Raw genomic sequence first — 25,704 nt, 5'->3', positions numbered from 1 at the left:
AGGCAGATACCCTGTTTTTTTTACCTTCATTTTTGTATTCCTGGTGACCAAAAGGTTAGATTACTGTGTAAGTGGTAGGTGTTCAATATATGTTGGCTGCAAAGAGCTGAGTGAGTAAATAGTAGATAGGAAAAATGGTTATAAGATTATCTGGTACTGACTTGCCTTTATTAAGCCCATGGTGGCCTCTAAGGTGTCTTCTGAAGCCATTTTTAGAATTAGAATTTTGTCAAAGATGGAGTTTCTGGTATTCAGACAAAGATGAGAGAAAATGTAATTATGATAATTGGTTTGACTGCAGAGTTTAGAATTTCACTTTCTTATGACTGCCCTTTTCCATTTCCCTTGGTAGCTATTTCATCCTTTAGTATTAAAAGGACTTTCTCTCAAAATTGTATATTCTATTTTGTAAAGTAAATGTTTTAATTCTTTAAGGACATAGAGAAAACAGTCATCATAAATTAAAATTATTTTTTCTTTTATTACTGTATAATAGTTATTTCAAAATTTTTAAACTTCAAGAAGAAGCTTATAATTGTATTTAAAAAAATACTTATAAACATATTGATTTATGACACTAGATTTATATAAGAAATAACATGATTATTAAAATGTGTTATGCTCATTGTAAACCAACTATATACTTCAGTAAAATGTTATATTAATTTAATATGTATGCTAGAATTAATAGTTTTTTACTAACAGATATGGATATGTATGTGCAACAAAAATTATGAAACTGAGGAAGATACTTGAAAAAGTTGAGGCTGCATCAGGATTTACCTCTGAAGAAAAAGGTGACTTTTGATTTATAGGATTTGCTTTAAAAATAACTTGAAGGCATAAATGCTAAATTATTGGCTGAAATGTTATAACTGTGTAGTTTTGGGGGTTTTATTTTAAAATATAATTTTTCCTTTGTGATGTACAATTTTCTTCCCTTTTTATAAATACTTTCTCTCTTCTAAAATGAGTGATATGTGAAATAATGAACCCCTTTAAGAAGCTGACTGGTTTTAGTATATTATGAATACATAAGAGTTTCTATCCAGCAATGATACTCGAAGTTGTTTTCTTTACTGTGGTGAAGAGTTGCGCTGAATTTCCCACAGTTCCCACTTAGCTTTCCTTGTTATTAGGTGAGTTACAAACGACTGATTAGGATTTAAGATTATGAACAGAGACAGTGTTTAATCTCTTCATTAGCTAATGAATTTCCTCAGAGGTTCAACTCCTGACTTTGAATGTGTTAACAGTATATTGTAACCAATTTTAATATTTATAGTCTTGATAATTATTTAAATAACAGAAAAAATAAGGTCATACTTAAGGTTAAGTTCTCCCCCCCCAAAATTAAAATTATTTCCCTATATATGAATTATTTAAAAGGCAATAAAGTTATAACAAACTTGGCACATAATACTTTCTCATAACATTTAAATATCCTTTGTATTTTTTTTTTGTTAGGAAAACTTGAGAACCATTCTTTTAATTGAAATAATATTGATTATGAAATTGAATTCTATATAGGAATATGACTGTTTTAAATAAAAATAGAATGGTTTAAAAATTTTGTCTGTGATTTATTTGATTTTTTATCTTCTCCTAGATCCTGAAGAATTCCTGAATATCCTGTTTCATCATATTTTAAGAGTAGAACCATTGTTAAAAATCAGGTAATTTTTAATTGTTACATAAGCATTGGAAAAAAAGACAATCCTCATTTCCATTGCCATCATTCAATAGAATTGATTTTCTTAGTGATTACTTAATATTGTGTTTGTTTAATGACCCTAATATTTAGGTTCCTACACTGCAAATTAATTTAAATCAGTCTTCTCCATAGTATCATACTTAACTGGAAGATCAAATCCAATATAAATTTATGCTTTTAATTTTAACCCCAGTAATAAATACTATTGTAAGTCATTTTCTTATAATACTGTATATAAATATATTTATAATTTAAATTAATGAATCCTTTAAAGAGAATCTTATTTGAATTCAGTCAGACATGATGGGAGCACTGTTTCTGGCTACACCACTCAATTAATTTAGCTTTAAATTAGCTCTTTTATTTCGTTTTATAGCTTGGTCTTTTCCCTGGCATCTTGAATGAAAGTCTTGAATTTCATGCAGTGAAGTTCTTCATGAGATATTCTAAGTGGATGAATTTTCCAGGTTGAATGCTGGACCTTTTTACATTATAGTGTGGGTTATTTTGTTGAAGAATCTTGCTAATATGCTATTTTGTTGTTCTTGTTCAGTTGCTAAGTCATGTCTGACTCTGCAACCCCATAACTGCAGCACACTAGGCTTCCCTGTCCCCCACTGTTTCCTGGAGTATGCTCAAATTCATGTCCTTTGAGTTGGTGGTGCTGTCTAGCCATCTCTCTGCTGCCCCCTTCTCCTTTTGCCTCAGTCTTTCCCAGCCTCAGGGTCTTTTCCAGTGACTTGGCTTTTCTCATCAGGTGGTCACAATATTGGAGTTTCAGCTTCAGCATCAGTCCTTCCAGTGAATATTCAGGGTTGATTTCCTTTAGAATTGACTGTTTTGATCTCTTTGCTGTCCAGGGGACTCTTTAGGAGTCTTCTCAGCACCACAGTTCAAAATCATCTCAAAAGCATCAATTCTTCAGCACTCAGCTTTCTTTGTGGTCCAGATTTCACATCTGTACATGACTATTGGAAAAATCATAGCTTTGACTGTTTGGACCACTGTCAACAAAGTGATGTGTCTGCTTTTCATTACACTGTCTAGGTTTGTCATAGCTTTTGTTCAGGGTACAAGTATCTTTTAATTTCATGGTTGCAGTCACCATCTTCAGTGGTTTTGGAGCCCAAGAAAAGAAAATCTGTAACAGCTTCCACATTTTCCCCTCTGTTTGCTATGAAGTGATGGGATTAGATGCCATGATCTTAGTTTTATGAATATTGAGTTTTAAGCCAGCTTTTTCACTCTCCTGTTTCACCTTCATCAAAAGAGTCTTTAGTTCCTCATTACTTTCTGTCAATAGATTGGTATTACCTGCATATCTGAGGTTGTTGATTGATGCTTTTGAACTGTGGTGTTGGATAAGTCTCTTGAGAGTCCCTTGGACTGCAAGGAGATCCAACCATTCCATCCTAAAGGAAATCAATCTTGACTTTCTTTGGAAGGACTGCTGCAGAAGCTGAAACTCCAATACTTTGGCCACCTGATGCAGAGAACTGATTCATTTAAAAATACCTTGATGCTGGGAAAGATTGGAGGCAGGAGGAAAAGGGGGCAACAGAGGATGAGATGGTTGGATGGCATCACATATTCAATGGACATGAATTTGAGTAAGCTCCAGGAGTTGGTGATGGACAGGGAGGCCTGGCATGCTACAGTCCCTGGGGTTGCAGAATCAGACACTACTGAGCGACTGAACTGAACTGAGGTTGTTGATACTTCTCCTGACAATCTTGATTCCAACTTGTGATTCATCCATCTCAGTATTTCACATAATGTACTCTGCATATAAGTTAAATAAGTAGGGGACAATATACAGCCTTGTCGTACTCCTTTCTCTATTTTGAACCAGTCTGTTGTTCCATATTCAGTTCTAACTATTGCTTCTTGACCTGCATTCAAGTTTCTCAGGAGATGGATAGAGTGGTCTGGAATATCCATCTGTTTGAGAATTTTTCAGTTTGTTGTGATCCACATAGTCACAGGCTTTAGCATGGTCAATGAAGCAAACATAAATGTTTTTCTGGAATTCCCTTGCTTTCTCTATGAGCCGACAAATGTTGGCATTTTGATCTCTGATTCTTCTGCCTTTTCTAAATCTAGCTTGTACATGTTGAAGTTCTTGGTTCACATACTGTTGAAACTGCTTGAAGGATTTTGAGCATAACCTTACCAGATGTGAAATGAGTGCAATTGTACAGTAGTTTGAACGTTTTTTGGCATTGCCTTTCTTTGGGACTTGCCGGGGTCCTGCCCTGGTGGATCCAGGGAATTCAAAGGGGAGACGGCATAGGCGAGGAAAACTTATTTATTTAATTAGAAATATAAAGAGAGATTAAGAAGAAATAGTGTAGTAGGAAAATTTAGTGGAGAAAAGAGGCTGAATAATTTGGTTTACATGGAGAATCAATAAAATCTCAGGACAAGAGATTTGCACCATCTACGTTAGGCCACTGGCGCCCGTTTGAATATTGGAGGGTGCCACGCCTTGGGCTCCCTCTCTCACAGATCTTAGAAGCCGGGGCAAGTAAGTAGACATGGCGAGCCTCCATGCCCCAGATGGGAATTCAGCCATAAAAGAGAGTAAGAAAAGAAGACATGGGGTAAACCAGTCTTTCCAATGACTGGCCACACCTCTATTGTCTGGAAAGGCCTTTTATACCTTTTTTTGTACATAGAGATCAATGGATAATAAAAAATTATGCAGCATCAGCAGCCCTCACTCTTATCGAGACCAGGCTTTCTCTCTGCATACCTAGTTGTATACACAAGTTTTAGGTGATTTACATCATCTTCTGGCCAAAAGGCCAATTAACATTTTACAGCCCTTTTCTGATAAGGGTTTGTCAACCAGAAGATTATTTGTGTTGTTCTTCCCAAAGTCTGGTGCCACTCTCAGAAAGCACTAAATAAAGTTACATTCTTACATAGCAAGGATACAACAATTTATAACAAGTAAAAGGAGTACAGTGATTTATAACAAAGAGAAAATTAATTAACTCAAAAGTCTAGTATTGCTAACATCAAAACTACTATATTCCTATTTCTGCATCCCATTTACATTGATTAATATCCTCCCAGGTGCCTAAAAGATAAAGGATATGGAGGCCTGGTGGCAAACATTAACTCAACAAACTCTTCACAAGACTAATTCTTAGCTCCAAAAGGCTGTATATCTTTAAGATGTTTTAAGCTTCATGCCTCTCACAGTTGGGGGCTGTAAACAATCCACAAGTTTTAAAGCAGACCGGTCAGATAGATTAGAAAGCCATCAAAGGGGTTTTAAGCCGAGACATTCTTTTTATATGCAGGAGACTGTTAACTGGAGCTCTGAATTAACTCTTTCCAGAGAAAAGGTGATAATGTCAGAAGAGTATAGTATAGCAGACAGTAAACAGACAGATTTTGGTTTCGGGGTAGATGCTCAGGAAAACCCAGGGGGAACCCCTGAAGCCTGGCTCGCCTTGCCCATCAGGCCTCTCCGCATGACCTTGTCATGGGTGGGATCTCCCATGCTGGCTCCCAGCAGGGACTGGAATGAAAACTGACCTTTTCCAGTCCTGTGGCCACTGCTGAATTTTCCAAATTTGCTGGCATATTGAGTGCAGCACTTTAACAGCATCATCTTTTGGGATTTGAAATAGCTCAGCTGGAATCCATCACCTCTATTAGCTTTGATTGTACAAACACTACCTAAGACCCACATGATTCCACACTCCAGATGTATAGCTATAGGTGAGTGATCACACCATCTTGGTTGTCCAGGTCATTGAGACCTTTTTGTATAGTTCTTTAGGATGGTTTTGGTCACCACTTCTTATACTGTGTTACAAACTTCTGTCCATAGGTCTTCAGGCACTCTGTTTACCAGATCTAATCCCTTGAATCATCACCTCCACTATATAATCATAATGGATTTAACTTAGGTCATACTTGAATGGCCTAGTGGTTTTCCCTACTTTTCTTCAGTTTAAGCCTGAATTTTGCAATAAGGAGCTGGTGATCGGAGCCATAGTCAGCTCCAGGTCTTGTTTTTGCTGACAGCATAGAGCTTCTCCATCTTCGGCTGCAAAAAATTTAATCAGTCTGATTTTAGTATTGACCATCTGGTGATGTCCATGTGTAGAGTCGTCTCTTGTGTTGTTGGAAAAGGGTAACTACTGTGTTCCCTTGACAAAACTCTGTTAGCCTTTGCCCTGCTTCATCTTGTACCCTAATGCCAAACTCGCCTGTTAACTCTAAGCTATCTCTTGACTTTCTCCTTTTGCATTCCAATTGCCTGTGATGAAAAGGACATCTTTTTTTGGTGTTAATTCTAGAAGGTACCCTAATGCCAAACTCACCTGTTAACTCTAAGCTATCTCTTGACTTTTTCCTTTTGCATTCCAGTTGCCTGTGATGAAAACGACATCTTTTTTTGGTGTTAGTTCTAGAAGGTCTTGTAGGTCTTCATAGAACCGTTCGACTTCAGCTTCTTTGGCATTACTGCTTAGGGCATAGACCTGGATTAAAATGATGATGTTAAATAGTTTGCCTTGGAAACAGCTGAGATCATTCTGTCATTTTTGAGGTTGCATTTCCTTAAAAGCTAACACAGACAAGGATTCTTACTCATCTCAATGTCTCAAGTGATTTTCTTTGATGACAATGTTGAGTTAATGAGTAAAAAGAAAGGAAGGAAGGGTTGATGGACAATACTGCAGTTATAATTTGATAATGTTTTGGAAGTTCTGGCTAATGAAATAAGACAGAATATATTTATCATCTCTTCAAATATGGTGATAACTATATGTATACCTGGGCTTCCTAGGTGGTACTAGTGGCAAAGAACTTGCCTGCCAATGCAGAAGATATAAGAGATGCAGATTTGATCCCTGGGTTAGGAAGATTCCCTGGAGAGGGACATGGCAACCCATTCTAGTATTCTTGCCTGGAGAATCCCATGGACAGAGGAGCCTGGCAGACTAGAGTCCATAAGGTCACAAGAGTAGGACACGACTGAAGTGACTTAGCATGCACATATGTATACCTAGAAAATCCTTGAGAACTGAGGAAACTGTGGTATTAATACAAAAATTTGTAATTTGGCCATGTAGAATAAAATCATGGAGAAATAAATTGTATTTGTTTATCACTAGCAAATATGAAGAAGGGATAATTCCATGCTTCATGAAAGTATAAAATTCTAAGAAATCAATTTTATTGAGATAGATATTTTAAAAAGTTGTCCAGAGCTAAAAAGTGATTTGATTAATTAATGAGAAAGATTATATTTAAGTAGAAAGATTAAATAAGTTTAACATGTTAATTTTTACAAAATAATTTGTACATAATCAAGATCTTAACTTTTCCTCTCCTTTGGAATGCTGTAAAACAATTTTAGAAATCTCTACAAGATGTGAAAACATTGTAGTGTTTTTTAAAAACAATTCTATTATAAGCTATAAAGATAGCACAACAGACATTAAAGCAGTGTGATACCGGTACACAATTAGAAACTGAATAGAAAAAACTGAATACAAAGCCCAGATATAGAATTAACTGTATGTGGTATTTCAGTATGTCAACCTTCAAATACAAATTAGGAAGGAAATATGTTTAATACACAATGTAGGAAATTTAGCAGGCAATTTGGGAGGAAAAAAATCACTTCTGTTTTTTATGTTGAAGGGGTAAATTTCAGATGATTAAAACAGTTTTTTTTTTTTTTTCCGTAGCCCATCACACCTTGGGGAGGTAATGCATTCCTGGTAATAACATAGGATGAATACTGCAGTGATTCTCAGAGTGGGTGAGGAGGGGTCAGGTGCATATAGAAATATATCTCAGTGTCTAAGGTATTGTGGAGTTTCAAGAGGGCCCTGGGAAGCTCTGCCTCTCCTTCCCCTTCAGCAGCCTCTTCATATTGAGAATCACTAAAGATTATAAAAATATGAAAAAAAGATGCTTTAAAAGTTAGCAGTTTTCTCCTAAGTGTCATTCTTTGCCTCCATGGACCCATCTTTCAGACTGAGGGAGAGTCAGTTGATGCAACAGATGAATACCTTAGAGACTATTCTAAAATGATATTCCTAGTATGAAATATTTTTAAATGGTGAAGAGAATAAAGAAGGAATTAGATACCTATGGAGGATAAGTATAGATTTGATAACAAAGAAAAATAAGATGAAATTATCATAAATAGAATAAACTATATGTATGTATAGTTTATATATGTGTATATATATGTGTGTGTGTGTATAGTTTATATATGTATGGTTTATACATATGTGTGTGTGTTTGTGCTCAGTCGTGTCTGACTCTTTGCAACTCCATGGACTATAGCCAGACTCCTCTACCCATGGAGTTTCCCAGGCATGAAAACTGGAGTGGGTTGCCATTTCCTACTTTAGTATAGCCATATAGATATGGCTGGGAGAGGATACCTCACTGAAGGCAGTATGCAAAACTAAAGAGAGAATTGCTCATTTAGAAGATAGATCTGAAGAACTTACCTAGAATGTAGCCCAAAGGGACAGAGTTATAAAAAGTAAAGGATAAAAACGAAGAAAAGAGACATGAAAGACAAATTCCAATTGTAGTTCTCAGAGGAATCACTAGAGATTAGGGAAGCAGCAACAGTTTGAGAGATAATAACTGAAGATTTTACAGAACTTTTGACAAACTTAAATTCTAAGAAAAAAAATGTGCAAAATTCCTGAGCAGAAAGAAACAGGACTGAATTACCAGTCAGAGACTTATTACAAGGTATACTTTAGGAACATAAAACCAAATTTAGAATAAGGGAATGTTATGCAAGAAACAAGGAAGTCAAGCAAGAAATTGGTAAATGTAGGTATATCAAGCTTTCATACTTAAAAACAGTAGCAATGACTAATTGTGTGGGGGGTACTAGAGTGAAACTGAAGTTATAGCCACCAAGGGGAGAATCTAGTAGATAGAGGTGAAGCACTCCAGGAAAAATAATGGAAAAAATCAGCATCAGGAAGCAGATAAAAGGGAATCTTCAGATTGTACTATTGAGTACCTCTTACTGTAGACCCATAGAACTGGGGATTCTTCTTTTATTTTTTAAATGTTTGATTGAAGTATAATTGCTTTACAGTGTTGTGTTGGTTTCTGCCATACAGCGTGAATCAACTGCGTGTGTGCCCTAAGTTGCTCAGTCATGTCTGACTCTTTGTGATCCTATGGACTGTAGCCCACCAGCCTCCTCTGTCCATGGGATTCTCCAGGCAAGAATACTGGAGTGGGTTGCCATGTCCTCCTCCAGGGGATCGTCCTATATAATCAGCTATATGTATACATATATCCTCTTCTTCTTGAGCCTCCGTCCACTCCCTCCACCACCACCCACCCCTCTTGGTCATCACAGAACATCAGCTTGAGCTCCCTGTATTATACAGCAACTTCTGAACTGGGAATTCTTATTACATGGATATGTTATATTCCATATTACTAGATAATCCAGAATCTGTAAAAAATTTGAGTCAACTACCCACTATGGTCTGTGTTACAAAGATAGACCTACAAACCTGTGAATACTTTTATCTCCTCCCTAGACATCTGTTTTCTTTTAAAGTTAATACAACATTTGTATCCTTCTGCTCTTACTTTTTTTTGGCAGGGTGGTGATAAACAGAAATGTAAGGTGTGTGGTTTTGTACAATACCGTCAATTTTGCTCTAATTCTTATATATGTGTTTCTCAGTGATGAGCTAATCATCCTAGGATATTATTAATCTTCTAGAACTTTAGTTATGAGGTGTGAGTGGTTGCCGCTCCCCTCCCCCTCTCGTTTTCTGTCCAAATATCACAAAGCTGTTGGTATTACATTCTCATTTTTGATTCCCACCTCATGTTTGCTTCTCTGTGCTCCCTCCAACCACCATCCCTCTCGTTTATTACTATTAATATTTCTGAGTTTTGTAACTGCTCACCTCTACTACTTCTGCTTTCTTTGTTTCCAGTCTTATTTTTTCTGTTACCTGTTGATTCTTTTTAATGGGTTTTGACTCTCACAGAAAAATGCTGGCATTTTATTGTCATCAATAATAGATTAAAATATTGGTACAGCATAACCTTCAGATTTTTTGATTATCTTTTTTGTTGTTGTTGTTGTGGGTTCTCAAGAATTTCTACTTTGTTACCAAATAAGTTGTCTTTATTTCAGAGTATAAGTTGCTTTGGGAAACAGGGTTTCTGAGGTTAGTGTGTATGTTAATATTTTTCCCTAAAAATCTTGAAATCTACTTATAAATCTGATTATAAACTGCCTGATTCTATGCCCAGAAATTCTGCTAAAAAGAGTAAGTAGTAAATTTAAAGATTATTGATTCTTTTGGTACAGTTAGTCTTGAATTTTCATGCATTCTAGTAAAAATATTTAGAAGGGAAAATATGTAAGGGTAACACTGAGTTTTGCATACAGTGGGTCCTAACTTGGTGCTTGTTGTATAAATGAGTGACCATCTAAAGAGAACATGCTTGAGTGCAGAGAATAGTGAGCAGTTGTTAGGACACCTGGGTTTTACACCTGGCTCTGCTTTTGACTTGCTGGGAAGGATGAGCCTTTACCTGATATCAGGGCCTTCATTTTAGAAATTAAAAATTTCTAAAGGTCTGGAAGGTCTTTAGTCCATCTGGAAGGTCTCTAAGGGTTTGTCCCATTCAGCCATGTATGAACTGACTTTCCTGTTAAAGGCATTAAATGCAATTTACTGTTTTCTAGCTTTGGACAGTAAAGTTGAACCAATGATATTAGCTTCTGGTTATCATTATTCACAAGTGCTTTTTGATTGCAGATGTTATTACATTATTTTTCTCCTAATCACTAAGGAAACTTTCAGTATGAAAACTAAAATAAATAATTTGTAAGTTCTTATGCACAAGTACATTTAATTATTTTATCTAAATGATTGTCTTTATCCCTGTTGTTCTGTCAGAGTTGCAGATTTCTGTTCTCAATAGTTTTTGTGTTCTCAAATGCCCCTAGAACCACTTCACATTCTGATGCATTTCGTAAGTAAATTATCTGGCTTTTTCCTGCATATTTTTAGATCAGCAGGTCAAAAAGTACAAGATTGTTACTTCTATCAGATTTTTATGGAAAAAAATGAGAAAGTTGGAGTTCCTACAATTCAGCAGTTATTAGAATGGTCTTTTATCAACAGCAACCTGAAATTTGCTGAGGTATGTGATAATTACTTACTATATTTTATATTCAAGTCCTTAGGCTTCTTAAGAAAACCATTACTTCAATAACTATTGCTTTTAACACACTGAGAACAGTTATAAACACAAACTGTTAACACAAATTTAAAAATTATGCCATGCTTCAACTTTGTCCTTGTAGAAAATACTTTAAATTGAACTTAGAAGAAAATACTAAGATTGAACTTTTTAGATTTTTGGTGCCAAAGAAAATATCAATCTGATTTGTAACTTGAAAACATTTAAGTATCTTAGAGCAAAAAAGATTGTGAGGGTTTGTGGTTTTCCTGTCAATGAAAGACAAAACTCACTTGTTGTAAATGAACAAGTAATATAATTTACTTTTCTTTTACTGAGTATCTTCATGATCTTAGTAGCACACACTATGGCTCATTTTCGTTGTATCCATTTTTAAAGGGATGATCTGATAAAACCTTAATAGCTACCATTATTTATTTGTTGAAATATAAGGAATAGTGTCCTTTAGTGATGAATTTCTTAATTATACTTGCAAAAACAATTTTTCTGAAACCTTTTGAAAAATATAAACCCAAAGTAGAATGTTACTCTGCACAGTCATCATATTCTTTGAGACCCCAGGTGGTTGAACTGCCGGACCTGTCTGTCCATGTGTCCATACATCTTGGACTACTTGAGGCTTGTGGCTCTTTGGTGCTCTGCCTTCATACTCTGTGTTCACTTGCAGATCCCATTTTACAGGCCATCCATGTAACGGTGGAACCACTGCTTGGTTTGATAACCATGACTATTTTGGGGGAATTTCAGGGAAATTTATCAGTGTTTTGATTCTAAAATTATATATATCTTTTTTTTTTTTTTAAGGCACCATCATGTCTGATTATTCAGATGCCTCGATTTGGAAAAGACTTTAAACTATTTAAAAAAATTTTTCCTTCTCTGGAACTAAATATAACAGATTTACTTGAAGACAGTAAGTATAAGATTTTTTAGTTTGTTTTTCAACAATAATCTATCAGGTCATTCACATTAATTGTGAATAAGAGTCTGCTAACTGCTGCTAAGTTGCTTCAGTCGTGTCCAACTCTGTGCGACCCCGTAGATGGCAGCTCACCAGGCTCCCCCATCCCTGGGATTCTCTAGGCAAGAACACTGGAGTGGGTTGCCATTTCCTTTTCCAATGCATGAAGGTGAAAAGTGAAAGTGAAGTTGTTTAGTCGTGTCTGACTCTTAGCGACTCCATGGACTGCAGCCTACCAGGCTCCTCCATCCATGGGATTTTCCAGGCAAGAGTACTGGAGTGGGGTGCCATTGTCTTCTCCAGAATGAGTCTAACAGGATACAAGTTTTCTTAAAGACAATTTGCTGTCTGAAGAACTTGGAAATATTACACTAGAAATTTGTTCTGAAAAAAATCAGGCATGTAAATCAAGATTTCATATGCAAATATATTTATGAATAAGAAATTAGAAGCACTCTATATGTTAACTAAAGGAGAGTAGTTAAGTGAATTACAGTGTATCTGTACAGCATAAGTACTGCTATTCAAATTCATGTTTTTGAAGACCAGTTTTATATGAAAGTGGTCATGATGTAATGTTAAGTGAAAAAGTATGTTGATATTGTCTACAAGAGGAGCTACACACACACACTGAGTTATGTTAAGTATGCAGATATAAAGTTATAAGAGAAATTACAAGAGTGGTTATCTCTTGCTAACTTAAATTGTAGATGCTTTCAGTTTTCTTCTGTATGTTCTCTTGTGTCTTAGCACATTCATCAGTAGAAGTTTTATAATCAGGAGGAACACTCTAGAGTGTGTTTTTTTTTAAAGTCATTTGGTCAGAGAAAATGTCTTTACAAATATTTTGAATCCTATGAAATCCAATTTAAACTTTATGGGGGTGGGGAGGGATAGACTTTATTGAGTCCATGAGCATTATCCTTTTTAAAACTTAATTTTTCTTTTTAATCTTTTAAAATAAAAGAATGCTTTGTAAAAGATCCCTTAACTCCCCCACATCCCACCCTTTTCAGCCCCCAGGCAGTGTCGGATATGTGGAGGGCTTGCGATGTATGAGTGTAGAGAATGCTATGATGATCCTGACATCTCAGCTGGCAAAATCAAGCAGTTTTGTAAAACCTGCAATGCTCAAGTAAGTTTGACTTCACTTAATGGATATTCTCTTAATAAATAATAAATCATTTGTAGTTGAACCAGATTTCAGGTTTAGAAAAGTTTTCAAAATCATAATTAACTTAAAAAAATTCATAATTAAGGGGTATGCTTCTTCTGTTTATTTGATGGATTTCCATGGGGTACTCAGTTGCTATTTATAGGGACATATTCCATTAGAGTAAGTGGAGTCCATTCCCTTCAAACATTGAGTTTGGCTCCTTAATGGCTTTCTTTCCATGTTCTGTTATAGGTCCACCTTCATCCCAAGAGGGTGAATCATAAATACAACCCAGTGTCACTTCCCAAAGATCTGCCTGACTGGGACTGGAGACACGGCTGCATCCCCTGCCAGAAGATGGAGTTATTTGCTGTCCTCTGCATAGAAACAAGCCACTATGTCGCTTTTGTGAAGTACGGGAAAGACGACTCTGCCTGGCTCTTCTTCGACAGCATGGCTGATCGGGATGGTACTTTACAGACCTTTCTTCCACATGTGGCTATATTTGAGTTTGTAGTGGGATAGTTGTAGTGGGCTAGCCTGTTCTGAGTAACAAAACAGTGTTGGGAAAAGCTGTTCAGGATTATCTTGGTGATGCATTAACAGCCTTGCTACGAAACTAAGGAATAGTATTGTTGTGATAGTTTGACATGCATAGTCTTTAAAAAAAAAAAAAAAAAGGAATCAGATTTTTTTCCTTTAAGGCTGAGAGTTTTTTTTTCTACTTTGTTGTCCTTGACTTTTGGGCTCCTCTCATTTTCTGTACTGTAGTCATCATTTCTTAAGTACTTCTGTGCCAAGCTCTCTGGAAGGGGCAAAATGGGAGTGGTTCCTATTTTTGTCTTACTAAAGCTGAGATTTAAGGTGCCTAAGGTCTCAGAGCATGTATTTAATTCAGTCTTTTTAAATTCAGTGCTTATGTTCTTTTATATACTAAACCATGTGTCTTCTAAATGACAAAGCTAAGAATAGAAGTAAATGTCTTCTTTGGAAAAATAAGCTTATTCTATGTATAATGTCTTTCTTCCTGAACTGGGGAATATACTGCACCTTCTAGGCTGCTTTCTAGGATGTTTCGTCATTATTTAACAAATACCTAATGAGTGCATATGAAGTGCCCAGGGCTCTAGTAGGTTTCAAAAATGAAGCAGTTGTCAAAACAGCTGTACTCCTGCCTGTTTGGAGTTTACAGATTAGGATCAGCCCTAGGCAAAGCTGTGGGAATATGACTTCCATATCCCTCCAGTTCTTCCATACCCCGTTTTTCCTTTAGCCACTCTCACACTCCAGGACCCAAGTCTTCTGGTGTGGTCCCCTAGTGACCTAGGACACCCCCTTGTGGCCACCTCTTGATCATATGCCCAAGCTCTGCCTCATGGGTTCTCAACATTTTCTCAGCATTCAGACATTTGATATAGCACAGCTCCATCTGTAAATATGTCCCTAGCCCAGTTAAAATTTGCATTTAAGCATGAAATTCAAAAGCACAGGGGTTCCAGATATTTTTAGAAAAGCCATTGGGAGGCTAAAGCAGAAGAACCTTTCCTGGGGTCCCTAAAACCATGCTTTATATCCTCATGCTGTCTAATGAAACGTAAAACAGAACCTTGATAGAGTTACACAAATATGTTTTTTAAACTTAGGGGAATAAAATAGTATTCATTTTACTAGATCTACTTTAAGCTACTAGATCTGCTCTAAACTGGCCAGGCTTATGGTAAAGCAAACAGGGGTGCTTGTGTCCAGGAAGGGGTTTGGGAATGTGAAGAGTTAAATGTGTGTGCACATGTGTTGGTGACATTATTCCTTGACTGAATGCACTGAGAAACCTGGGAAGTAGATTTTGGACTTTGCTCAGGATATATATCTTTTGACCAATTATATTCATTGTTGGTCCCAGAATCCTTTCAGAAACCAAGAAGTGAGACTGTCAAGAATTAAACAGAGGACTTCTAGAAATCAGAAATAAAATGAGGTCTTTCTGATCCTGGAAATTAGCGTTAACTAAATTACAGAATTTTAAAGTTACTTTGGTGGGGCAGGGCAGCAAAAGTGTTTATAACTTCACTGCCCTCAATACGGCTCTTCCTTTTCTCTATAGGTGGTCAGAATGGCTTCAACATTCCTCAAGTTACCCCATGCCCAGAAGTAGGAGAGTACTTGAAAATGTCTCTCGATGATCTGCATTCCTTGGACTCCAGAAGAATCCAAGGCTGTGCACGAAGACTTCTCTGTGATGCATACATGTGCATGTACCAGAGTCCAACCATGAGTCTGTACAAATAAACAGGGTCATCTGGACGGGTGCAGAAATCAAACACACAGTTTTCATGTTGCATCTCACTTGAGCTGGCAGTTCTGCTCAGCGTCCATTGCCGGCAATGGATGTCTTTGTGGTGATGATCCTTCAACGCAGGATTCCTGTGTTTAAAAACAAATTGCTTTTGTGTTACTAAAGTATTTAATAAGCATTTTGCACTCTAGAAAGTATGTTTGTGTTGGTTTTTTAAGAAGTCTAAATGAAGTTATTAATACCTGAAGCTTTAAGTTAAGTGCATTGATCATAAGATATTTTTGGAAGCATAAAATTTTAATTGTGACAGTTTAAAACCTCCTTTAGTCCATTGAGAATGTAAATAAATGTTTCTTCTTCATGGACCAAGATTATGAAATCATTTTTCCTTTGTAGCTAATTGTTGCCTTGAGGAGGATATACTTTGGTTTTATTGAGTCTACTTTCAATCCAGTGATTAAAGTTGTTTTGAGTTTGATTTGTTAATTCTTCCCTTTCTAGTGCCGATTCCTGCATGTCTGCAATCTGAGTTTCTGTGTTTCTGTGGTAGTGGTCACAAAAGTATTTAAATTTCCTCAATGGTGTTTTCTGTTTGTTCTGGTTTTGAGATAAATGAGTGATTTTTGTCATGAAATGTCCATTTTTGATGTAGTTTTCCTGGGGTATTCACATATACAGCAATTGAAGCTCTCCATTCATAGTAGGAACTGTCAGCTAACAGCTTTCTTTTCTTTTTTAAAGACTCTATTATGCAGTGGGGCACAGTAAATTTTATTAAAGAGTTGGGGTGATAAATATATTTGTACAAATATAAGGTTAATAGGAAAATGAATTGGTCATATAGAATCACTCACTGAAATTTCTCTGAAGAGATGTATTGGCTGTCTCAACCTCTACTATCTTAGATAAGACCGTCTAGAACTTAGATCAGTCCCCGCATTAAGTTCAGTCTGATATCCCTTGAGATAATGACAGTTACGAACCAGATATTTTATTGAAATGTTAGCAGCAGCTTTGCCTTCCTCCTGATTCAATAAGTAGAAAATGGATGTTTCCGTAGCTAATAACCTGTAGTGTGTGTCTGTTGTACACTAGCAGCATAGGTTGTCTGTGTCAGTGCTGTGAGGCATGTTGTGTGGCGATGGTGTCTCTGTGGAATGACTTCCTAATTGCATGGAAAGGCAGAGGTTGTCATGTGTGTCTAGCATATGACTTCAGAAAACACTGAATGTCCAAAAGAAGGGAACGAATCTTTGGAAACCCTGCAATTATTTCTTTTTAAAGTCGTATTTACCCTTTGGTTTTGTCATTCCATTTTCCTAGTATTTATTAGCTAGGATTCATTATTATGAATCATAAAGTACAGAAAATTTTGTCATACTTTTTTCATTTTTGAAATGAAAAAAGTACATAACTTTTGCATGAAGTTTTGCTTAGTACCTAGGTTGACTGGTGATCAGGATACTAGGTCTAGAGAGATTGGGACCAGCCCCACCCCATCACCCTGGGGTTAATGAGGAGCCTGGGGGGCAAGATGCCTAAGGTTCCCTCTAGCCCTGACTTTCCACAAGTCCAGTCACCCCTTAATCAGTACATGTTGGATGAATACATGGATGTAGGAGCTTATCAGTGTGATCTTAAAAGGCTCTCTAGAGAAATGATTAGGACTCTATATCTAGGAAGACTGGATTTAACAGTTAAAATTAAGAGAAGACAGTTCCTTTCCTGTAAAAATTAAAACACAAGTTGAAGGTTAGTCCTGCTCAGCTCCTTGTGGCAGAAGACTTGAAGAGGACTTGTGGGGTTGTATGCTTATTTCCTGTGGGTAGGGTGTGGAGGCACTTTCTAGAGGGAGGGACCTCTTCCATAAACCATTTCTAGGACAGTTTCTTCAAGTAGAGCTTCCTGTTCTTTTAATATTAGCTGGGGAGGGAGCATCCAGTAAAGGGATGCAGGGCCCACTGTGATGGTTCTCTAGAGGTAAGGGTCCTTCCAGGCCCTGGGTGTCCCCTCTCCAGCACCGCCCCCCACACCCCATCAGCAACCCTTTCTTGTTGCTGCTCCCACAGAGCCCTGTGTGTCAGGTGGGCACAGGCAGGGCTGGGCTGTGTGGCACCAGTGACCCATGTGCCTGTCGACTTACTTTTTAGCCTTAAATTTTCTTTCATATTTTTCTATTGGTCTTTTAAATGTTTCTGTTATCCTTTCTTCCATATCATATGTACAATCAAGATGGCAATATAGTAAAATCATCTTATTTATAAAACAAGTCATGTTCCCCCACCTCCATTGAATACACACGTGTGTGTTTGTGTGTGGAATTTATATGTATGGGAGAGGGGGAGGGAGGGCACCCGTTTCATAATGTGTTCAACCCATTGCTATCAGCTTTATGAAAGAGTTTGACTCCAACCACAAAAGAATGTTTTGTAAAACTGGAAATACACATTGCAAACCAAGAGAGACAGAAAACTCAATAACATAAAATTGTTACAATTGCTAAGGATAATTTCCTTAGAATAGTTTAGGATTTTTGTAATTCATATTTGCCAAAAGTTGTAGGTAAATAGCTTCTTTCTATCCCATGGATTCACTTTTTTTTTTCTTTTCACCTCATTCACATAATTCAGGAACAAGGGAAAGATGTAATTAATCTTATGCATTGTCATTCAAATTCCTGTTGTGTGAACATGGCACCTTCGTAAATTAAGAGATGTTACTGTTGTCTTCTGATGGATCTCAATATCCAGCTAGATGACCTTGCATCTGTGTCGATGATTGTAGGCAGAGGTGTGAGAGAAGACAGAATTAGGCCGTCGCTGAGGGACTGTCTGCCAACAAGTATTTCTTAGACACTTGTTACCTAAGATTGTGTCAAAAGGAACATGAGACATGGCACCTGTCCTCGAGCAGATTACCACCTGCTTCCAACGACAGAATGTCTCCTAAAGGCTTCTTAGCCTAAGTGTAAGGGCGCCTGGTTGGGGGGCTCTGGGAGGCAGTGAGATGTGACAGAAGTGGTGGACGAGGGGACAAGAGCTGGTCCAGCCCTTTCTCTGTTTCTCGCTTTATTAGTCTTGGGCAACGTCTTGAGTTCTCTGGGCCTCAATGTCTTCCTCTGTATGGCAAGGGGGTGGGACTATTGAATCCTACAGGAAAGGAAGACAAATTTCTGGGTCCTCGGCCATGCCTGCTGGATCTGACTTCACAAACGGTAGACCCTATTCCCTAGACCCAAAATGTCCATCCACCCCCACCCGCCCCACCACAGGTGACCCTGAGAGTGATCATCAGCCAGATTGGAAAAACACTGAACTGAAAGATCTCGAAAATACCTTTTCTTTATGTGGTTGTGTGGTCATAGAATGTTGTTGTATTAATTACTCCACATACATGTGGGTAATTGTATATTTGTCATATTGTTTTTCTGTTTTTACATGTGAATTCATATAAGAAATGCATTTTAGTATCAATGCCTCAGCCCACTGTTTCCTAGAGGTTTTAGCCATCTTAGGAACCCTCTTGAGACTGAAGAGGATGTTACTTACCTGGAAATTTACCCTTCATTTAGTTTCTGTAGGGGAAATTGAGGTTCTGGAAACCAAAGAAATGGAAAAATGAAATTGTTATGCAAAGTTAAAAAAAAGTAGACTTAACTAGCTGCTACTTTATGATGAAAATTTTAACTCTAATATGGGAAGATTTTTTGTCATAAAGTAAAATGTCCTTGTTCAAGTAGGGGGACTGTAGGTTCATAGTGAAGAATAAGACTGCCTTTTCTAGGGGGATGGTGATGTTAACACACCCACAATTCTTCAATGAAAATAATACTTGAATTCCCCAAGGCAAGTGAGGGTGGAGAAGGAGGAGAGCATATTAAGATGGAAATATTCAGGTGAATACTAAGATGCAAGAGAGAGAGGGTGGAGGATGGAAGGCCATCCTGAGAGCAGGTTTGGTACCCGCTGGGGGCTGTAAAGGTGGGTTCTCCTCTGCCTCCCAGGCTGTGTCACTGCTCGGAGACTGGACTTCAGAGAGCCAGGCTTCTTGCAGCGAGACAGCGTTGCATTGTCTAGTTTCCTTTCAGAAGCTTTATTGGAGGAAAAATAGGGGGGAAAAAGATTCTTTATCTTAGTCTAAATCCTGAAACAGCCGAAGGGTCTCTCTTGAGTTTGAAAGTGGTAGTAAAAAGCTAACCAGCACATATGGCCAAGGATAATGAAAAGAGGGAAAAGAAAGACATGCCTTCTTCCTGCTCACAATAAATGTCAGTGTTTGGAGCAGGTCATTCAAGAAATCCATTTGCTTTCCTGACTGTCTTGTCAGCGATGCCGTTTTTGTTTACCGTATTTGAAAGTCTTCTTATAACACAGGTTTCGGGGAAAGGCCAGGTCCAGAGGCATCCTCCTTTGGAGCTCCACAGACTCAGATGTAATTCTCTTGCACTTTAAAACCCTGTCCACTTCCGCTTTTTAGTTTTTCAAGAGATTGTGTGGGAGACTCAACTGTTCTTGGTTTCATTTTAAAAAATGGCTTGTAGTACTCCAGAAAGTATTAGTATCCTGTCATAAACATTCATTAAAAAAAAAAAAATCCCGTTTGGAACTTCCCGGGGGAGTCATGGTTGTTAGAAGCTGGTATAAAGGAGCACATTTTATATTGCATTTCCCATATTTGGTATCTTGTTCTTTTTTTTTTTTTTTTTTTTTTTGCCTGATGAACATTCTATATTTATGAAGACATTCTTTAAAAGTAAAACCACATAAAATATCCCTTTATTATCAGATTGCTCTGATTTAGCCTTAATTTTGTTAAATTTTTTAGAGATGATTGAAGTGCTGCTGTGGAAAGAAATGTACTATATACTATTTCTGTATCATTAAAATTAAATTTTTATGGTTGTTTTTCTTGATTTCTTTGGGGAAGGGCTTTGGGTTATGGGAAGACTGGAATAGAGGAACACTGCTTTAGGAAAATGTGGTACCAGGCACACCTGTGTCTTCATCAAATCTCTGTCATAATTGTGCTTGTTTTAGAAAACATAGACTTTTCCTGGGAGATGTGCCAGTGGTCTCTGGGTTCCCTCCTGGCATCATGATTTTGTGTAATTTCTTGAAATAAGTTGGCACCACCAAGCTCTGATCCTAATTAAAGCTCAGTTCTGCCAGTCTCTAATCCAACCAAGAGTTGTTCATCTCTTAAATTGGGCCAAAGCTGTCGACTATAGAATACTGTGTCTTGATCCCTCATAGCTGCCAAGGAGACAATTAAAAACACTACTTTTCTGTATAATCCAGAGAGATGATTACATGATGCTATATCAGGTAACTGATGTAATAAGTTTTCTTCAGGAATTACTGCTTGTAGAGTTTCAGTCTCTTGTTATGCCAAGGTAGGAAAGCTAGAATGGTCCGAGCTGGCAATATTCGTATTAATACAATACATTCAAGAACTTTCCTACTTAGAAATCCACAGCCAAATGACGTATTGGTGATAATGAAACTTGGCTATTTGAACATCATTCTGATTTTCCTTTGTTCATACTCTAGGGTTGGCATGCTTTTTCATAGATCCCATCCTTTCTAATTCTCTGGGGGTGTGTTAGTGCCACAGTGATCGTTCATATACTTGTGCCCACCTGTGGGTGTGGGCAATCAAGACCAGACCTTGTTGGAGGCTGGCTGACAGGCTGGCAGAGGACCATTGCCTCTCTAGGCCTCTTCTCCTGGGGCCTGGTCCCTGCTCCTTTCCTGACTTGCTGAGGCCAATTGTCCCTCATCTTCCTGAGGAAGGGATGCGTGGCCTACAGCAGCAGTTCTCGGTTCTGACTGCACACTGAATTCATTCATGGATCGAGGCGTTTCAGATGCTTCTAGCATGTGCCCACTCAAGCCACTAGGATCTGCAGATGGTGCTCCCGAACCCAAGTTCCTGTGCCTGATGCACAGTGAGGCCAAACAAACCGAAACACAGGAGTTTGGAGCAGAAAAAAGTCCATTGCAGGGCCATGCAAGGAGAAAGGGTGGCTTGTGCCCCCACAAAACCCCAAACTCCTCAAATGTTTCAGCAAAGCAATTTTAAAAGCCATGTAAGGGAGGGGCAGGTCACAGGGCATGCAATAAGTTCATGTACAATTCTCTGATTGGATGATGGTGAGGAAGATTACATCATCAGTCCTTAGGCACCAGAAGGTCTGCGGGCTATGTGCTCATGAGCATCAAGCAGTTAATTTTTTTCACTTGGCAGTGGTTTTAGCATCGGAAAAACTCAAAGTCTGCGTCAGATACTGTTATCTGGGTACTTCATAGAGGAGCTAAAGCAGAGGATATGGGGAGGGGGTTGTCCCAGGAAGTTTCCACAGGGTCCTTACTCAGTGACACCACCACCAGGCACATGGTCTTTTTCACAGCTCCTTACGTTAGTCCAACATGCCGCTGGGATCTGCAGCCACTTGTCAGGGCCAGTGGAGGTTTCTGAGGAAACATAACCCACTTGTCATTCTCCGATGAAACCTCTGCTCTGATAAAGGGGATTATGGATATGGGCAAGCTCCAAAGAGGAAGGAGGAAATCTGTTCCAAAGCTCCTGACCTAGACTGTTGAGGAAGAGCCTTGGGACTCTACCTGGGACAAATTCTGGAGGCCAGGGAAAGGATTCGGAAACAGGGTGAACCTCACTATACCTGAAGAGGGCTTGAACGAAGATATCCTTCAAGAGGCATAAGGAAGATGCTGTTCGGCTCAGAAAGTATTCCAAGGTGTCTATAAGTGTAAATGTCATAAAAAAGAAAACACACCAGTCTGATTAGGTAGGAGGCTGAGTTCTTGGAAAGGGATTCAGTTTTTGGGGGAGGGTGGGGTGGGTAATATTTTCCAGTAGTCATATATGGACGCGAGAGTGGGACTGTGAAGAAGGCTGAGTGCCGAAGAATTGACGCTTTTGAACTGTGGTGTTGGAGAAGACTCTTGAGAGTCCCTTGGACTGCAAGGAGATCCAACCAGTCCATTCTGAAGGAGATCAGCCCTGGGATTTCTTTGGAAGGAATGATGCTGAAGCTGAAACTTCAGTACTTTGGCCACCTCATATGAAGATTGGAAAAGACTCTGATGCTGGGAGGGATTGGGGGCAGGAGGAGAAGGGGACAACAGAGGATGAGATGGCTGGATGGCATCACGGACTCAATGGACGTGAGTGTGAGTGAACTCCGGGAGTTGGTGATGGACAGGGAGGCCTGGCGTGCTGCGATTCATGGGGTCACAGAGAGTCGGATACGACTGAGCTACTGAACTGAACTGGGGTGGGTACTGCCTTCACACTGTGGACAGTCAGGTCTGTGTGAGTTGCCACTTTTGAAGGGATGGATTTTATTGGAAGGGGGAGTAGTCTGAGATCTAACTGAAGTAATTCAGTGTGTGAATACTGAACTGGACATCATAAACATAGAGTAATTCACCCAGCAGTGACCTCCATCTCAAAAGTGCCACTGAAATTTGCAAGGAGGGTCCAACTGCTTTACCCCTTGCCTAGGAGTTTATGAAAACCCTTAATTCTATGCATCAAACCACTCCCTTAGAAATAGGTCTCAGGTTTGTTTCAAATACTGCATTTTCCAAAGCAATTTGAGGTTGAACTCAGGTTTTAAGAGTTGGATGGAAACTGACTTCCTTAGGGAGAACTCCTGAGTTCCTCTCTGCCATCCGCCCTACTTGTGAGACACTGGATGTGACCTCCGAGGTCAAACCTTGCAGGTCCCATTTGAGGCAGGCACAGTCTCTGCAGCCTGTGGAATAAATGAGGCCAGGCCTTGGGCCATGACGTATGGCTTCTTGGCTGTGTGTCCTACACACTTGAAGACAGACAGGCGAGGCTGCTCCATAGATTGTGCCTTGATGAGGTTATTGCTATTGGAATCTCTATATTTCATTTGTTTAAATTTAATTTTTAATTGGAGAATAATAACTTTATAATCCCAAAGAAAGGCAATACCAAAGAATGCTTAAACTACCACACAATTGCACTCATCTCACATGCTAGCACGGAGAAGGCAATGGCAACCGACTCCAGTACTCTTGCCTGGAAAATCCCATGGACGGAGGAACCTGGTAGGCTGCAGTCTATGGGGTCGCTAAGAGTCGGACATGACTGAGCGACTTCACTTTCACTTTCCAATTTCATGCATTGGAGAAGGAAATGGCAACCCGAGTGGGTTCTTGCCTGGAGAATCCCAGGAACGGGGGAGCCTGGTGAATGCCATCTATGGGGTCGCACAGAGTCAGACACGACTGAAGTGACTTAGCAGCAGCAGCAGCACATGCAAGCAAAGTAATGCTCAAAATTCTCCAAGCCACACTTCAACAGTACGTGAACTGTGAACTTCCAAATGCTCAAGCTGGATTTAGAAAATACAGAGGAACCAGATATCAAATTGCCAACATCTGTTGGATCTTCAAAAAAGGGAGAGAGTTCCAGAAAAACATCTACTTCTGCATGATTGACTAAGCCAAAGTCTTTTATTGTGTAATCACAACAAACTGTGGAAAATTCTTAAAGAAATGGGAATAGCAGACCAGCTGACCTGCCTCCTGAAAAATCTGTGTGTAGGTCAAGAAGCAACAGGTAGAACTGGACATGGAACAACAGACTGGTTCCAAATAGGAAAAGGAGTACGTCAAGGTTATATATTGTCACCCTGCTTATTTAACTTATATGCAGAGTACATCATGAGAAACACTGGGCTGGAGGAAGCACAGGCTGGAATCAAGATTGCTGGGAGAAATATCAATAACCTCAGATATGCAGATGACACCACCCTTATGGCAGAAAGTGAAGAGGAACTAAAGAGCCTCTTGATGAAAGTGAAAGAGGAGAGTGAAAAAGTGGCTTAAAGCTCAACATTCAGAAAACTAAGATCATGGCATCCAGTCCCATCACTTCATGGCAAATAGATGGGGAGACAGTGGAAACAGTGGCAGACTTTCTTTTTTGGGGCTCCAAATCACTGCAGATGGTGATTGCAACCATGAAATTAAAAGATGCTTGCTCCTTGGAAGGAAAGTTATGACTAACCTAGATAGCATATTAAAAAGCAGAGATGTTACTTTGTCAGCAAAGGTCCATCTAGTTAAGGCTATGGTTTTTCCAGTAGTCATGTATGGATGTGAGAGTTGACTGTGAAGAAAGCTGAGTGTCGAAGAATTGATGCTTTTGAACTGTGGTATTGGAGAAGACTCTTGAGAGTCCCTTGGGCTGCAAGGAGATCCAACCAGTCCATCCTAAAGGAGATCAGCCCTGGGTGTCCATTGGAAGCACTGATGCTGAAGCTGAAACTCCAGTACTTTGGTCACCTGATGCAAAGAACTGACTCATTCGAAAAGACCCTGATGCTTCGAGGGATTAAAGGTGGGAGGAGAAGGGGCCGACAGAGGATGAGATGGTTCGATGGCATCACCAACTCAATGGACATGAGTTTGAGTAAACTCCAGGAGTTGGTGATGGACAGGGAGGCCTGGTGTGCTGCAGTCCATAGGGTGGCAAAGAGTCAGACACGACTGATCGGCTGAACTGAACTGAATTTTACGATGTTGTGGGAGTTTCTGCCATACACTAACATGAAGCAGCCATAGGTATACATATGTCATTTCCCCTTTAAACCTTCCTCCCACCTCCCTCCCCATCCCATCCCTCTAGGTTGTCACAGAGAACACCTCTGGGTTCCCTGCATCATATAGTAAATTCCCACTGGCCATCTATTTTACATATGGTAATATATACACTCAATACTACTCCCTCAAGCTATCCCACCCTCTCCCTCCCTCCTCTGTTTATGTCTGTGCCTCCTTGCTGCCCCGCAAATAGAATTATCAGTACTATCTTTCTATATTCCATGTATATGTATTAATATACAGTATTTGCATTCTCTTTCTGACTTACTTCACTCTGTATAATAGGCTCTAGGTTCATCCACCAGAACTGATTCAAATGTGCTCTTTTTTATAGTTGAGTAATGGAATCTCTGTATTTTAAACAAGTGTGTGTTTTATTCTTTCTGGCCTCTGCGAAATGTAGACTGTTTTGTTGAGATCTACTTCCAAGCTACGCCCTGTAAGTTACCCCTTGGGGAGTGGGATAGGCAGCCGCAGGAAAGACTTAAGTCCCGTTTCAGGTTCCTGTGCAAGAGGTCACGTCCCCAGGGAGGCCTTCTCAGACCACATTGGCCTCTGGTGTGTTGGTAAGTGTTTAACAGCCAGCTCTCCAGGGAGAAAGAAAGCCCGGATCTGTAGTGTTTGCCAGTTTTGAGGTGTAAATACTCTCAGTGTGGCTGACTGCAA

General features: G+C 38.9%; 1 protein-coding gene across 8 annotated transcripts in view; it reads left to right on the top strand.

Annotated features, from left to right (window-relative positions):
• CYLD (CYLD lysine 63 deubiquitinase) overlaps positions 1–20,277 on the top strand; it is a 67,682-nt gene extending 47,405 nt beyond the window's left edge. For 5 of the 8 annotated variants that reach the window (XM_040253451.1, XM_040253446.1, XM_040253452.1 and 2 more), the window contains 7 exons: positions 706–797; positions 1,610–1,676; positions 10,774–10,906; positions 11,771–11,879; positions 12,944–13,062; positions 13,336–13,552; positions 15,185–15,758. In XM_040253451.1, the coding sequence (XP_040109385.1) occupies positions 706–797; positions 1,610–1,676; positions 10,774–10,906; positions 11,771–11,879; positions 12,944–13,062; positions 13,336–13,552; positions 15,185–15,369 (922 nt within the window). In that variant the 3' untranslated portion in view covers positions 15,370–15,758. Of the gene's footprint in view, positions 1–705; positions 798–1,609; positions 1,677–10,773; positions 10,907–11,770; positions 11,880–12,943; positions 13,063–13,335; positions 13,553–15,184 lie in introns of all 8 variants that reach the window. The other 3 variants (XM_040253449.1, XM_040253453.1, XM_040253445.1) reach the window with 2 other exon arrangements.
• Positions 20,278–25,704: the final 5,427 nt, after the last annotated feature.

This window comes from Oryx dammah, unplaced genomic scaffold (genome assembly GCF_014754425.2).
Source record: "Oryx dammah isolate SB20612 unplaced genomic scaffold, SCBI_Odam_1.1 HiC_scaffold_13, whole genome shotgun sequence".
NCBI lineage: Eukaryota > Metazoa > Chordata > Mammalia > Artiodactyla > Bovidae > Oryx > Oryx dammah.
The sequence above is the reverse complement of the archived record's forward strand: the minus strand, read 5'-3'. Positions and strand labels throughout refer to the sequence as shown.